Source organism: Oscarella lobularis, chromosome 13 (assembly GCF_947507565.1).
Source record: "Oscarella lobularis chromosome 13, ooOscLobu1.1, whole genome shotgun sequence".
Lineage (NCBI taxonomy): Eukaryota > Metazoa > Porifera > Homoscleromorpha > Homosclerophorida > Oscarellidae > Oscarella > Oscarella lobularis.
Window position 1 is genome coordinate 216511 of NC_089187.1, and position 12337 is coordinate 228847.

General features: G+C 46.1%; 4 protein-coding genes across 4 annotated transcripts; 2 read left to right on the forward strand and 2 right to left on the reverse strand.

Annotated features, from left to right (window-relative positions):
- Nucleotides 1-2: 2 nt before the first annotated feature.
- LOC136194680 (uncharacterized) lies at nt 3-2002 on the reverse strand. The gene is made up of 6 exons (XM_065983884.1): nt 926-2002; nt 734-864; nt 587-680; nt 448-536; nt 275-398; nt 3-220 (listed from the first exon to the last, which is right to left on the reverse strand). Exons 1-6 carry the CDS (start codon nt 1478-1480, stop codon nt 161-163), a joined length of 1053 nt encoding a protein of 350 aa, XP_065839956.1. The 5' UTR covers nt 1481-2002; the 3' UTR covers nt 3-160.
- Nucleotides 1598-6396, forward strand: LOC136194673 (uncharacterized). The gene is made up of 19 exons (XM_065983875.1): nt 1598-2027; nt 2101-2200; nt 2251-2482; nt 2538-2811; nt 2866-3052; nt 3102-3244; nt 3309-3507; nt 3560-3843; nt 3895-4054; nt 4101-4250; nt 4296-4453; nt 4504-4715; nt 4767-4879; nt 4932-5050; nt 5102-5186; nt 5239-5400; nt 5447-5601; nt 5646-5819; nt 5874-6396. Exons 1-19 carry the CDS (start codon nt 1617-1619, stop codon nt 6120-6122), a joined length of 3567 nt encoding a protein of 1188 aa, XP_065839947.1. The 5' UTR covers nt 1598-1616; the 3' UTR covers nt 6123-6396.
- Nucleotides 6103-7859, reverse strand: LOC136194678 (rho GTPase-activating protein 19-like). The gene is made up of 8 exons (XM_065983881.1): nt 7558-7859; nt 7407-7502; nt 7139-7360; nt 6823-7085; nt 6541-6762; nt 6413-6493; nt 6319-6354; nt 6103-6264 (listed from the first exon to the last, which is right to left on the reverse strand). Exons 1-8 carry the CDS (start codon nt 7832-7834, stop codon nt 6196-6198), a joined length of 1266 nt encoding a protein of 421 aa, XP_065839953.1. The 5' UTR covers nt 7835-7859; the 3' UTR covers nt 6103-6195.
- Nucleotides 7860-7891: 32 nt separating this feature from the next.
- Nucleotides 7892-12201, forward strand: LOC136194677 (beta-glucuronidase-like). The gene is made up of 20 exons (XM_065983880.1): nt 7892-8074; nt 8169-8374; nt 8433-9546; nt 9598-9658; nt 9708-9849; nt 9899-10017; nt 10067-10132; nt 10192-10284; nt 10336-10426; nt 10480-10569; nt 10624-10806; nt 10855-10993; nt 11045-11152; nt 11204-11324; nt 11372-11460; nt 11510-11581; nt 11629-11683; nt 11731-11804; nt 11851-11942; nt 12016-12201. Exons 3-20 carry the CDS (start codon nt 9364-9366, stop codon nt 12059-12061), a joined length of 1824 nt encoding a protein of 607 aa, XP_065839952.1. The 5' UTR covers nt 7892-8074; nt 8169-8374; nt 8433-9363; the 3' UTR covers nt 12062-12201.
- The last annotated feature ends 136 nt before the right edge of the window (nt 12202-12337 follow it).

The window sequence follows — 12337 nt, forward strand, 5'->3', positions numbered from 1 at the left end:
TATGAAGTATGCCCTCGAGTATGAAAACATTTTTTTTCGAAAACGGAACCTATTCTTTTTTGTAACGTGACGACAGTAGTAGCAAAGTCAGCGAGAGTAAAAAGACGACTAGGCGTGTGCGTAGGAAAGCGAGACGTAGTCAAAATTGGGGGGTCAGCTACTAGAATTGCTGATATTCGCCTTTGTTTCGACCGCACGTGAACACACAGTGACATCCGTCCTAGAATAAGGAGTTTCTGCTAACGAATGATCGCAGTTGGGTGCTTATATATACCTTTATTGAGTCGAATATCACGGACCACGTGCCGTGATTTGGCACGACTTCCATGCCTTTCTTTCCTCGAACGGTATTGATGATCATTCCGAAGAGAATATAAGCACCCAGGAGCGAGAAAAAGCTAGAGAACAGGATAAAACTAGGCAACGTATATTAATTCTATAAAATACACGATTAGTGTGAGGCTTCCTCCGCTGAATCCTTTAGGAAGTAGAGATATTTTTTTGACGCAAGCGGACGGGCTTTCTAGACGAAAGTTCTACGCAGCGACGCGATTAGAGGCAAGACTCTCGCGACTATGGCACGTACATAGCGCTTGATGTCGACATCCTCTCCCGTAAAAGTCAAAGTACTGTCCTCGTTTTTGATATCTGGATTGCAAGTGAGAATAATTTGCGTATACCTAAGTAGATTATTAGGAAATTGATTTAGCGCTTTAGTGAACGTTTACCGTACCTGTCCTCGTCTCCGCCGTAATAATTAAGATAGAAATCCTCAGTTTCTACCCTATACGTGAAATTCGAGCTCGCCTGTCTCCCAATGTTGATAAACCCGAAGCCGTCGCCGACCGAATAATTTTGACAAACCTTGAAAAAGAGATATAGGGTCCTTTTTGTTTTAGGCGTGCAAGACGACTGCTATTCTCACCGCTACGTCCTTGTTAACGGTACACGCATTAGCAACGGCATCAGTGGAAACTTCGAACGGGTAGCACGGATTCCAAGCGTAATTCGGCAGCGGGGCAGTCGAATTATCCACCCGGATGCGAATGAATCGCGGCAGATCTCCCTCCTTATTCGCCAGCGGCGACAAATCCATCTCATGATTATTCGTCCGACATGTGCAATCGCTGATATCCTTTTTACAGAGTTTAAAAGGCGGCGGAATCGGAAGCGGCGTCGTCGTCGGCGTCGTCGTCGGCGTCGGCGATTTTGTTGTCGGCACTTTTGTCGTCGGCACTTTTGTTGTCGTCGGCGATTTTGTTGTCGGCACTTTTGTCGTCGGCACTTTTGTTGTCGTCGTCGGCGATTTTGTCGTCGGCACTTTCGTCGTCGGCGATTTTGTCGTCGGTGTCGTCGTCGTCGCCGCCGCCGTCGTCGTCGTCGCCGCCACGCGTATAGATTCCGTTGTCGGCGATTTCGCTCCGCAAACGATCGCGACGATCGTCAGCGCAACGACGAAGCTTCCAGCACCCGATTTCATAACGATGAGTAGTCACAAGGGGCGATAATATTCACGTGATGGCACGAGACGACGCTTTTGATTCAATTAATTAAAACTGATTCGTTCGTTGTTCATCACGTGAGCGTAGAACCAGTATGTTTATTTTTCGCCGCTAATGATGGCCGCGTTAGAGGCGACGACGACGATAGGGAAATTTCGTCGCACGACGGCGAATTGTCTCGCCTATCGGCCCACGGGAAAAATTCGTCAGGCGATCGAATCCATGCAAAGCGATGTCGTCGCTATCGAGACTCTACTCGCACAAACTCACTCCTTATCCGTCGATCAATTCGTCGATATTTTGAGTCAAGCCGAGAAACGGCTCGCGAAACTCGAGAGGTTCTTGAAGTGCAAGAGAAACCCGGAAATCGTCACCGTCGAAGGCGTGAGAAAAGCGTCGCGCGACGTACAGAGCATTCGCTATCGTTTGACGGGCGGCACGGGCGGCACGGGCGGCACGGGCGACGGGGCGACGATACGAAACGAAGCGGCGAGAAAATTCTGGACAACGGAGTTCGGAACAAAGGTGGGGACTAATGTTATCATTCCCACGCGACGACGCGTTACGTGTTTGTTTTGCACACACGCGCAATGATTAGACGATGCAAGTGGACTGGGAACGGTGGTCGTCGGCGTACGCGATAACGTTCGACGCGAGACTAACGAACGCTCAGAGCGACATCATCAGACGAATGATGGGTAAGAGATCGAAATCAATAAATGAATAATTTATATTTCAATGGGGTTAGCTTTCGCTGGCGGGAAAATCGTTACTGCCGTCAAACTCGACGACGTTTGCCGTCAGTTCGGTTTTCCCTTCGTCGACGTCAAGTGCTGTGGGGAATCGACGTGCGATTGCATGGCTTATCGTACGCGTCGCTTTAGCACGCGACAGGGATCGCTCGACGGTCCCATGAGTCCCGATTGCGCGCCGTGCGCCGACTGCGGTCACGCGAAGGAGAAACACTTGATTTTGGATCAGTAAGACCATCCTAATCCTCTATACCATTTATTTATTTATTTATTTTTTATAAAGACTTGGGCTTGATTCTCGGAAGAGATTCTCCGGTCGCAATTTCGTCGAAGGAGCGAAACAGATTATGAAAGAGGAGGGCGGTCTGACTCGATTGCAGAAGCGAATTCTTCAAAACGACGTCGAATCGGTGATGAAGGAACTCATCGACGCCGTGGACATCGACTCGACGGACAGCAGCGGCCAAACGGCACTTCACACAGCCGCCGCGTTCGGAAACGGCGAAATGGTTCGCCTTTTGCTTCAATACAACGCCAATTGGCGCATTTTCGACGGGGTAAAAATTCAAAAATTATTTTTTAAAAATTGTATCTCAGTCAGGGTTTCGTAGCTTGGCTTGGCTCCTATACACGAAGCGGCTAGACGAGGAAACTTGGCCGCCGTTAAAGTCCTCGTCGAACATGATAGGCAAAATTCCACGCTCCTTGATAGCACAACGTATAAATCGGCTCCTCTCCATTACGCATGTAAAGAAAACCGCGTAGACGTCATCAAATATTTATCGACTATTGATCACGGTACCAAAAATTTTTGCCTTTGACTTTTCCGAGCGTTTCTTTTTTTCAGTTGCCCTTGACTACCAAAACGAAACCGGGGAGAGCGCCGTGTTTTGCGCCGCCGAAAGCGACAACGCGAACTCGCTCGAAGTCGCCGCTTCGCTTGGCGCCGATTTGAAAATGCGAAACGTTTTCGACGAATCGCCTCTCGACGTGCGCGCGCGCGCGCGTTCCAAATCACGCACTCCTAGCGCAAAACATTTCTTTGTTTGAATAGGTTGCCGCGCAGAACGGCGCGGCGATGTCCATACTCGCGATCGCGCGAAAAATACCGGAGACCGTTCACGAGATGGACGAGGATGGGAATCAGGCGCTCAGTCGGGCCATCGATGCCGATTGCGTTAACCTATTGGCGAAATTGGGAGCCGACGTGAATCATCAGAACAGCGAGGGAAAAACGGCGCTACATTTCACCGGTAAATAATATAGATTTTTTTCATTAGGGGAGGGATTTTTAATTTTTTCTAGCTGCGGATCCTTTTCGTGACGATGCGACTCGCGCTCTTCTCAAGAGCGGCGCCGACGGAAATCTTCCCGACGACGAGGGTCGAACGCCGCTCATGGTGGCGTCCAGTTACAATCAAAGTAGCACAGTTGACATCCTTCTCGAGTCCGTCGACGTCAATCTTGACGCCGTGGACAGGGAGGGAAACAGCGCCCTGCTCGTTGCACTCGATAATCAATTCGAAAAAATCGCCGAAACGCTTTTGGACGCCGAAGTGAATCCGTTCACAAACAATTGCAAAGGACTGGTAAAACATAAAATAATAATAATAATTAATAGATTTTGAATTTTTGTGTAGACCGCCTTGCATTTGTCGTGTAAGCACGGCTACGCGAAATTGACGGAGAGATTGCTCGGCTTGGGCGTCGTCGTCGACGCCGTCGCCGCCGACGGCAAAACGCCGCTCCACTACGCCGTTCTAAAGGATCCAAACATAGCGAAACTTCTCGTGGAGAAAGGTCCAAAACTCCAATAAGAGTAACGATATTTTCACATATATAATAGGTGCTAGCATGTATAAACGAGACGCGTCCGGCGATACGCCTTTGGCTCTGTCGCAGAGACGCGGAGCTCCTCTTCGACATTTGACAGCGGAAGAAATCGAACTCTTGGAGTTCACCGAAGCCTCCAAGGAAGACATAGCTGTTGAACCAGGTACCAGAACTAATCTTATATTCAATAAAATCAATAGATTCTTAGGTCCCACGTGTCCTTCGATGAGTTTTGCTGATGGACCGGGGTTGTCAAGGGAGCCAATTCACGCGAACGTGCGCTATAGTTTCACCGTGTTTGCTTCGGACAGCGAACGTCGTCTTCGCTCGGAGGGAAACGACAAACTCAAAGTTTCAATTCGCGGGGTAAGTCAGCCAATCGGTATCACCCAAAAAAATTCAAAATGCGTTCTCAGCAAAGAAAAAATTTTGAAGCGAGTTTGGGAGAACGAGTGGCGAAGACGTTGGTCGTGCAAAGCGCCGAAGACGGCACTTATCCAGTCGCCTACGAACTCGCAGAAGAAGGTCCCTATGAAATCCACGTGACCATCGACGGCGAGTCTATACAAGGATTTCCCTTTCCGATAACCGTTAAGAAATTGAAGCCCGTCGCGCCGCCGATTATAGGGTGGGTAAAAATAATCGCGAAGGTGTTTTAATTAAATATTTTTTTCCGTAGACGCACGAGTTACACGAATCATCGCTACAACCGGGAAATGGTCGTTTTTGCGCAAGACGAAGGCGTTGGACAAGTGGACGTCGCAATAGTATGCGATACAACGAGTAGCATGGGTAAGGAGAACGTTTCCGTAGACGCGTCGCCTAAATTTCTCCCTTTTTTTAGATTCTGAAATTGCTCGAGCTCAGCAATTTATGCAGGACCTCGTCGACTCGGTCAAGGATCAAGATTTGTGCAGTGACTTGAGAATAGCTATTATTGCGTATCGCGATCATCCGCCTGAGGTACACACTACTTTTAGAATATTAGTTCTCGCGGGAGAGGAGTTCCCACAGGAATCGACCTATGTAACGAAAGTCTGGCCCCTAACCGAGAACGTATCGTCTGTCAAAGACGCTATAAATACACTGGAAGCGTTTGGTGACTATTAATGTTTAATTACGCATTCCTCTCGATTATTGGGCTTTGATAGGGGGTGGGGATACGCCTGAGGCCGTGGCGGACGCGCTCCACGAGGTGTATCAGTTGAATTGGGACGAGGAGTATCGTCCCAACGCCGTGAGAATTGCCGTTCTCATTGGCGACGCTCCGCCTCACGGAATGTCAGGCCTTCCTTACGACGGCTTCCCCAACGGTTGGTTGATTAATCAATTATTCTGGGATTTATTCTTATTGGGTAGGCTGTCCGGCTGGACACGAGTGGCTGATCAATGCGGAGAAATGTGGCAATAAAAACATCAGCATTTTTGCCGTTCACTGTAGAGCGAATCCCTACGGCGAAAGAGCGTTCGCGCAAATTGCTAGGTCATCAGGCGGACTCTTTGCGAAGATTGGGGTACTCTAATAAAATTTAAGAATTTTTCTGACACGGTTTTTTAGAACAATAACGGAGAAATGATCAATTTGATTAAATTGTTCATCCAAGTCCAACTTGACGTTCAACTAACAGGCAGCAAAGTTTCTGACGTCATAGTAACCACTCCCTTTCCAGGGACGACATACGAAGAGCGAGTCGATCAAGTCACGGACGAATTAGAAAAAATGGATTTTCGCGTAAGTAACATTACCATATATGGTAGAATAAAGATATCCGGGTTGGGGGCCCAGGTTCGTCGTTTGAATACGGAAGGAGGCACGGCGTTCGTCGAATCGCGTCGCATTGGAAAAACTGACGTCACAAAAGCTGTGGAATCGTTTCGCTCCTACCAACGATTGATGTCAATATCAAGAAATCGAGCCATGACGGAGCATCTCGGAAAGAAAGTCTACGCTCTAAAAAAATTGGTTCACGGAAGCGGAAGCGGCGCAACAACGACGACGACAAATGGAACGGTGATCAATGGAGGAGTCCAATAAGTAATACAGGTAACGATGTTCACGTGACTATATCTACATGTCTCTACACTGTCTCAATTTTTTTTCTGTTCCTCTAAATGAATGATTCTAAAAGATTTTCTGGCTGTAGAGTAGCCGACTTAGAAACGCTTTTCAATTTAGACTAAAAAGTGTTATTCGTAAACTATTTCACTCTTTTTAATTTCTCAGTACTAACCTGTTTAGCCGAATCCGTTCTAAATAAGGGCGTTCCCTATAAAAATTATAAAAAAATTAAAATTACCCTATATAAATCTATTATTTATATGTACAGATATAGCTGCATTGTATTCGTCCAGGGGTCTCTTATTCTTTGGAATAAAGGGAGGCGTGCCTGGCATTCCAGTTTCCAGCTAAATACCAATCAAAATATTATTTCTAATCGAGTTTTGGTACATACTCTCTTTAGGAAAGTTTGCTTTGATTTGCCTTCAGGCATACTGTGTATATAATGATAGAGTTTAGCCAATTCTTTTTGGGTTGTATCCTTCATTTGACGCTCGTAGTCGCTGACCGAAGACTGAGTGCAATACGTTTGCGTTATGGGTACGGTGCCGTCGATTTCGTCCGCGTTCTTTCGCGACGAATGAATGCGCAGATGAATTTGAATTTCACGGGGAATCTAGAAATTAAATAATTATTTTTATTTTAGGTTCTCTGTCAGTGTGGGTTTTTTTTCCACCTGAAATATTTCCTCAAAATGTTCGATCATGTGCTGAACGACGTCGATGAGTTTTCTCAAAATCCCCGCTTGAGAATTCGAAAAACCGGCCAAATTGGGAGCGACGACAATAGCCAAATTAGCGGCATCCATTCGATTCTCCTCCCGCCGTCCAGCGACGTGAGACATCAACTGAACGAGCAGATACAAAGTATTCCGATTGGCCGGCGGCAAAAGAAGCAATAGAAGCTGAATCGCCTCCGTTTTACGACCCCAACTCAAATCTGCATATAGATCCATACTTCCAAACGATCCCCAATACATTCTAGAATCTTACCTGCAACCTGTTCGTACGCTACAAAGTTCTTACTTTGAAGAATTGAGTCGGGAAGTTCGGCGAAGTATTGTTTCACTACTGAAGCGACGTCGTGGGGGCTATACGTTCTGTTCAGCGCGTCGACGTCGAGGAGCTCGCGCTCGGGATTGTCGAGCTCGCGTTTGAGCTGGTCTTGACGTTTTTTGCTGCCCGATACGCGGAATAGGCCGTCGACGGAAAGATCTACGGTACACGTCAAAATTTCCAAGTTTCGCGTTTCCCTTTTTACGTTTTTCTCTTAGAAGTTCGATCAGTTGGAGAATTTTCGATGGGCCGTTTGGTTCTGGTAGCGGCGCGCCGAATAAATCGCCGCTGGATGTCGTTGCTAAGGCATTGTTGTTGGGGACACCTCCCACGTACGTAATGTAGCGTAATCTCACCTCGAGAGTTTTTCCGTTTCCAACTTAGTATCGAGCCGAGCGACTTGCGTATGCTTTCCGTTGCATTTTTGGCGGCGTTTTCTTTGCCGTCGTCGAGTATTTGCTGGAGTTTATCGCCCGATAAGTCGAGAATGCTCGTGAGGCGGCTGCAGCAGAGTCGAAAGAAAGTTTGGTGATCTAGCGTCGGATCGACGGCGTTGCGTCGTGGCGTTTCGGCTGCTGATAGCTGCGTGCCCGCCGAAGAGGCGGAGGAAAGGCTCGAGAACGAGTTGTTCATCGTGTGTTTAGGAGTTTGAACGAGGTGTCGACCAATCAGCGGCCAGTAGGCGGAGTGCGATACCTAGCGTGCTTTAGAATTTCGTCTTCGAGAACCTTGTCGAGAAAGGGGAGCGAATTCACGGATTCTACGACGTGTTTTCGTCTATAAAAGCGAGCTCAGCTTGGCAAACAGGCAGAAGATTGCGTACGGTAGCAGCACAGCGGCAAGCAACGCGTAAAGCGAACAATTTTCTTCAAGGCAAGGCCTCTTGAACTGATTTCAATTTCGTATAACCCTTTCCTTTCTTGCGGAATTTCTTACCGCCTTTCAACACTTTTTCCACCTTGGAAAGGATCGTTAGAAGGACGAAAACATCTAGAACCCTAAGAACCGACCTTCTCTTTGTTGCTGTAAAGGAAATATCCTAAAACAGCTAGGATGATGAGAACAAGTACAGCAATGACGTAGTAAAGACCCATGCTTCCGCCTTGTGGGGCACTTGACTCTGGCTGAGCGCCACCATGATCATCGTCACCATTACCATTATCACGATCATGAGTAATGGTTGGCGTGCTTGTTGTAGTCTTCTTAATCACGCTTGTTATTGCTGTCGTAGGACTGGGATTTGTACTTTGCTCGACAGAGCAGCCACAAGAGCACGAACAGGAGCCATTCTTCTGCGTGGCTGTCCCATTTGATTTGATTTCTTTTTTCCATGGAATTGTGAAGTTGAAAGCGCTCACATTCATGGGCACAGCAGGACAGGTGTTTGATCCTTCGCATGAGCAGCTTGTGGGTTGTTCATCTTCTACGGCTAAAGATAAATTTTTGAGCTTGTTGCAGTTCCTGGGCAGACAATACGCTATGGGCTTACGTTTACGTTTACGCGCATCCGGATAGCCCAGCATGAGAAATACTGCCAGACACAACGGTTTCACCCTTGCGTCGTTGCACTTCCACTTTCTTCTGCACTGAAAACTCAGACCAGATATAGTTTGAAAATAATTGTCGTTGTGCTTTTCAAGAACCTCGCTGACCAAATTTCGGTCAACGTGTGAGCAGTTCCAAGACATGTTGTACATACGGCTCATGTAGAAATTCGACTGATTGGGAGGCATGTTTAGTGCCAAGTCTTTAAGAGTCATACACAAGGGAGGAAGACCGCTTGATTTGACCGTGGGATAAGTCGAGCATGACGCATTCTTTCCGCAGAAGAGCTTCGTTATTTCCATTGGCACGGTTTGGGCTATGAATTGTTCTATTGTCACACCGTAGCCACATTCAACAGCATTGCACAATTCTTTAGTAGGGGGTTCTGTTGAGGCGTGGATTTTATTCCCTTCTTGGTTTAGCGATACGGTGGCAAAGAAAAGAAAGAGAAACTTCATTCTTCTTAGGTCCGGCGGAGGTCGACACACACGTGATAAGTTATGCGCATGAATCTAATATTTCTGAGAGCACGAATATTGAATTTCTATCTTACTACGCGTTCACGTGAGCCCACGCGACCCTTATCCTCATCTTGTGACTTTGAGTAGTAAAGATCAATGAAGATCCTTTGCGCTTTAGCCGTCACCCTCTTTCTAAGTTTTTCTGAGAGTGACTCAGCTGTGCCTGTGTGCAGCAGATACCCGTGCTATCCAAGCAGAGCCGTTCATCATCTTGACGGACTATGGGACTTTGTTTTCATCAGCGGCGTCAGTGACCCGTCAAAATTTGATCCATCAAAAGTACACAGAATTTTCAGAAGGGAAAACGTTTTCACAACGTCAAACTCTTAGGCTCAGTACAATGATACTATGGTTGTCCCCGGCTCGTTTGATGCCTTGAAGTCATATGAAGGTAAATCGGAATTTGATATTTTCGAGGTTGACAATTTTTCTTTTTCTAGGTGTCCACGGAACTGGAGTTTATAGACGCCGTCTTTCTGTCACTCCCATGACCATGGGCAGACTGAAATTTGAATCGTGCGGCTTTTATTGCGCTATTTACGTTGACCAGAAAAAGCTGGGCGATCACAAGAACGGCTACACGTAAAAACAAGACAAAAGTATGCTACGTAGTCTTCATTTTGAATTTTAGCGCGTTCTGGATGGACGTACCCCCATCTGACAGCAACACGAGAGAGATTGTAGTTGTCGCTGATAATCAGTTCTCTGACCTTGTGCCTCTACACAAGGAAAGCTACGACTTTTACCAATGTACTCTAAAAATCATATATTGACTTCAAAAAAAACGATTTTTTATTAGACGGGGGCATCACCAGAGCTCTTCACTTTCACGAGACTCCAGCGCTTTCAATTGAGAATGTAGACGGTAAATATTTAGAAAATAGCTTGGGAAATATTAGTTAATTAATTAACATGCTGGCTTAGTTATTGTACGAAATGCTAGCAAAGGAGAAGTAGACGTTCAAATCAGACTTCATTCCACGACAAAACTTCCTGATAGCATTTCAGTTGACTTACGTAAGGAATACACTTTTGATTAAAATCCTTTGGCAATATTTTTTATTGAAGAATTCGATACGGACGAAACGCCGTCTTCTCATACAGCGGAAGAGAGTAAGGGTAGCTACACCATCATTGCCCGGACAGTGCAAAATCATAAGTACGTTTACTACTAAACGATTTATTTATTTATCAAGTAAGTTTTGCTTTCAGGCTTTGGTCACCAAAGTCTCCGTCCATGCACACACTTCACGTCGTTTTGCACGATTCAAATGATTCCATAGTCGTGCGTTTTGGCTTGAGGTAGAGTAGTTCTAGTCCCTAGAGCGTTCGTAGAGACTTTGTGTCCTCTGACAGAGACGTGCAGCCTTGCAAGGATAACAAAACGGGCAGCATGTCTATTTGCATCAACGGGGAACCAACGAAATTACTCGGATTCAGCAAACACGACACCCATCCAACTTTTGGAATGTCTCTACCGGATAACCAGCTTTTATTTGACGTGCAACTCCTCAGACAGATGGGAGGAAATTATTTCAGGTACAGTAAAACGTTAAAATGATATTTCTTGTCATTAATTTTATTCAGGTTAGTACATTATCCTCATAATCCTCACTTGCTTGACATGTGTGACGAATTGGGCATTCTGCTTTGGCAAGAAACCCTTGGATGGGGCCTGAGCGAGTCTACGTTGACGAATCCCGATATTCAGAAGGATCTGCTTTACGTACGTGAATTCTTAAGAGCCGGTGTTTCAGTAAATTATTGATTTTTATAGGAACTCGATGAAATGGTCAACAATACTTTTAATCATCCTTCAGTCATTCTTTGGGCATATCTAAACGAAGGGGCATCAGATCATACGGACTCGTGCACAATCTACTCCGTAAAATAGCTCTGTAGTCACCCCCATATAACAAACAGACTTTTCTATTAGAAACTATCACAGAGGTATAAAGAATTGCGCGTCAATGGTCTGGTGTCTTGGGCGAGCAATAGAAAACAAAACGATAAATGTCTGGATGCGGCTGACGTTCTCTCCTTCAATTCCTACCCCGGTAATTGTCTCTGAAGAACTCGATACCTATACTGTTATTTCCAATAGGCTGGTATGACGGGGGACTCGATTCTATAGTTCCAATGATTTTGGGCGAGGCAGATTTCGTTGCACGCAAAGGAAAACCATTTATAAAAGTAAATTGAATACTGAAATTTTATTGGGGACTTATGAGACGCCTTACAGTCTGAAATTGGAGCTGGAGCCATTCCCGGTTGGCAAGATACTGTCAATACATATTGGACAGTGACTTATCAGGTTCGGAGAATAATATTCATAGCCTAAACATCATCCCTGATCTTCAGGGTCAAGTACTAGAGCTAGTGACGAAGACAGTCGTTTCAAATTCTACTATAACAGGTACTGTTACATTGACTACGTCCAAAAAATGAATATAAAGGATTCAGGTGTTTCTCTGTGGCAATTTTACGATGCTAGAACTCGGGACGGTATAGGAAGGCCGAGAGCCTTTAATAATAAGGTCAGTGCATTTCCAATAATTTTAGTTTTGTTTGATTTGGTTTTAGGGTACTTTTGACGAGTATCGTCGTCCCAAGATACCCGCCTACACGGCCGTTCGAGATGCTTTTACTTCCTATCAGTCGCCTTTTGATCAAAAGTACGTTTCTGCGACTGAAAACAATTTTTACGACGTTTGAGTCATTGTTTTGGGCACGTTTCTACGTTTGTAGTCGGGAATTTTTCACGTCACCGACCCGTATGCTCCGACAGCATTGATGGTGCGCACAAGTCTCCAGCTCCTCAAAGAACGCGGCCTGAGCCATCGGCGCCCGTTGAAACTCAAGAACAGCGTCTCGCAAACGCGCAAGACCCTCGGCACAGCGACGTGCGTCTCGGAAATGAACGCCGTCATGTCGTGCTGGAAACTGAACGACTTCAACGGGAAACCGTGCAGTCGAGAGATCAAGGCATTTCTCGAATGCGCATCGAGAGCGGATGCGACGCGAAAAAGCGAAGGACGAGCCGATTTGGGAACGTCAGAACTGAGTCCCA

Excerpts from the sequence above, each read along its gene's own strand:
- LOC136194680 (XM_065983884.1), bottom strand. The coding sequence starts at position 1,480 with ATGAAATCGGGTGCTGGAAGCTTCGTCGTTGCGCTGACGATCGTCGCG. Across the intron at positions 865-925 it reads CCGTTAACAAGGACGTAGCG|GTTTGTCAAAATTATTCGGT; the intron begins GTGAGAATAGCA and ends CTCTTTTTCAAG. Across the intron at positions 681-733 it reads TACGGCGGAGACGAGGACAG|GTATACGCAAATTATTCTCA; the intron begins GTACGGTAAACG and ends TAATCTACTTAG.
- LOC136194673 (XM_065983875.1), top strand. The coding sequence starts at position 1,617 with ATGATGGCCGCGTTAGAGGCGACGACGACGATAGGGAAATTTCGTCGC. Across the intron at positions 4,251-4,295 it reads AGACATAGCTGTTGAACCAG|GTCCCACGTGTCCTTCGATG; the intron begins GTACCAGAACTA and ends ATAGATTCTTAG. Across the intron at positions 5,820-5,873 it reads TAGAAAAAATGGATTTTCGC|GTTCGTCGTTTGAATACGGA; the intron begins GTAAGTAACATT and ends TTGGGGGCCCAG.
- LOC136194678 (XM_065983881.1), bottom strand. The coding sequence starts at position 7,834 with ATGAACAACTCGTTCTCGAGCCTTTCCTCCGCCTCTTCGGCGGGCACG. Across the intron at positions 6,355-6,412 it reads AATACAATGCAGCTATATCT|GGAACGCCCTTATTTAGAAC; the intron begins GTACATATAAAT and ends TAATTTTTATAG. Across the intron at positions 6,265-6,318 it reads GAACGGATTCGGCTAAACAG|TCTAAATTGAAAAGCGTTTC; the intron begins GTTAGTACTGAG and ends AACACTTTTTAG.
- LOC136194677 (XM_065983880.1), top strand. The coding sequence starts at position 9,364 with ATGAAGATCCTTTGCGCTTTAGCCGTCACCCTCTTTCTAAGTTTTTCT. Across the intron at positions 9,850-9,898 it reads GATCACAAGAACGGCTACAC|CGCGTTCTGGATGGACGTAC; the intron begins GTAAAAACAAGA and ends TTTGAATTTTAG. Across the intron at positions 10,570-10,623 it reads GTCGTGCGTTTTGGCTTGAG|AGACGTGCAGCCTTGCAAGG; the intron begins GTAGAGTAGTTC and ends GTCCTCTGACAG.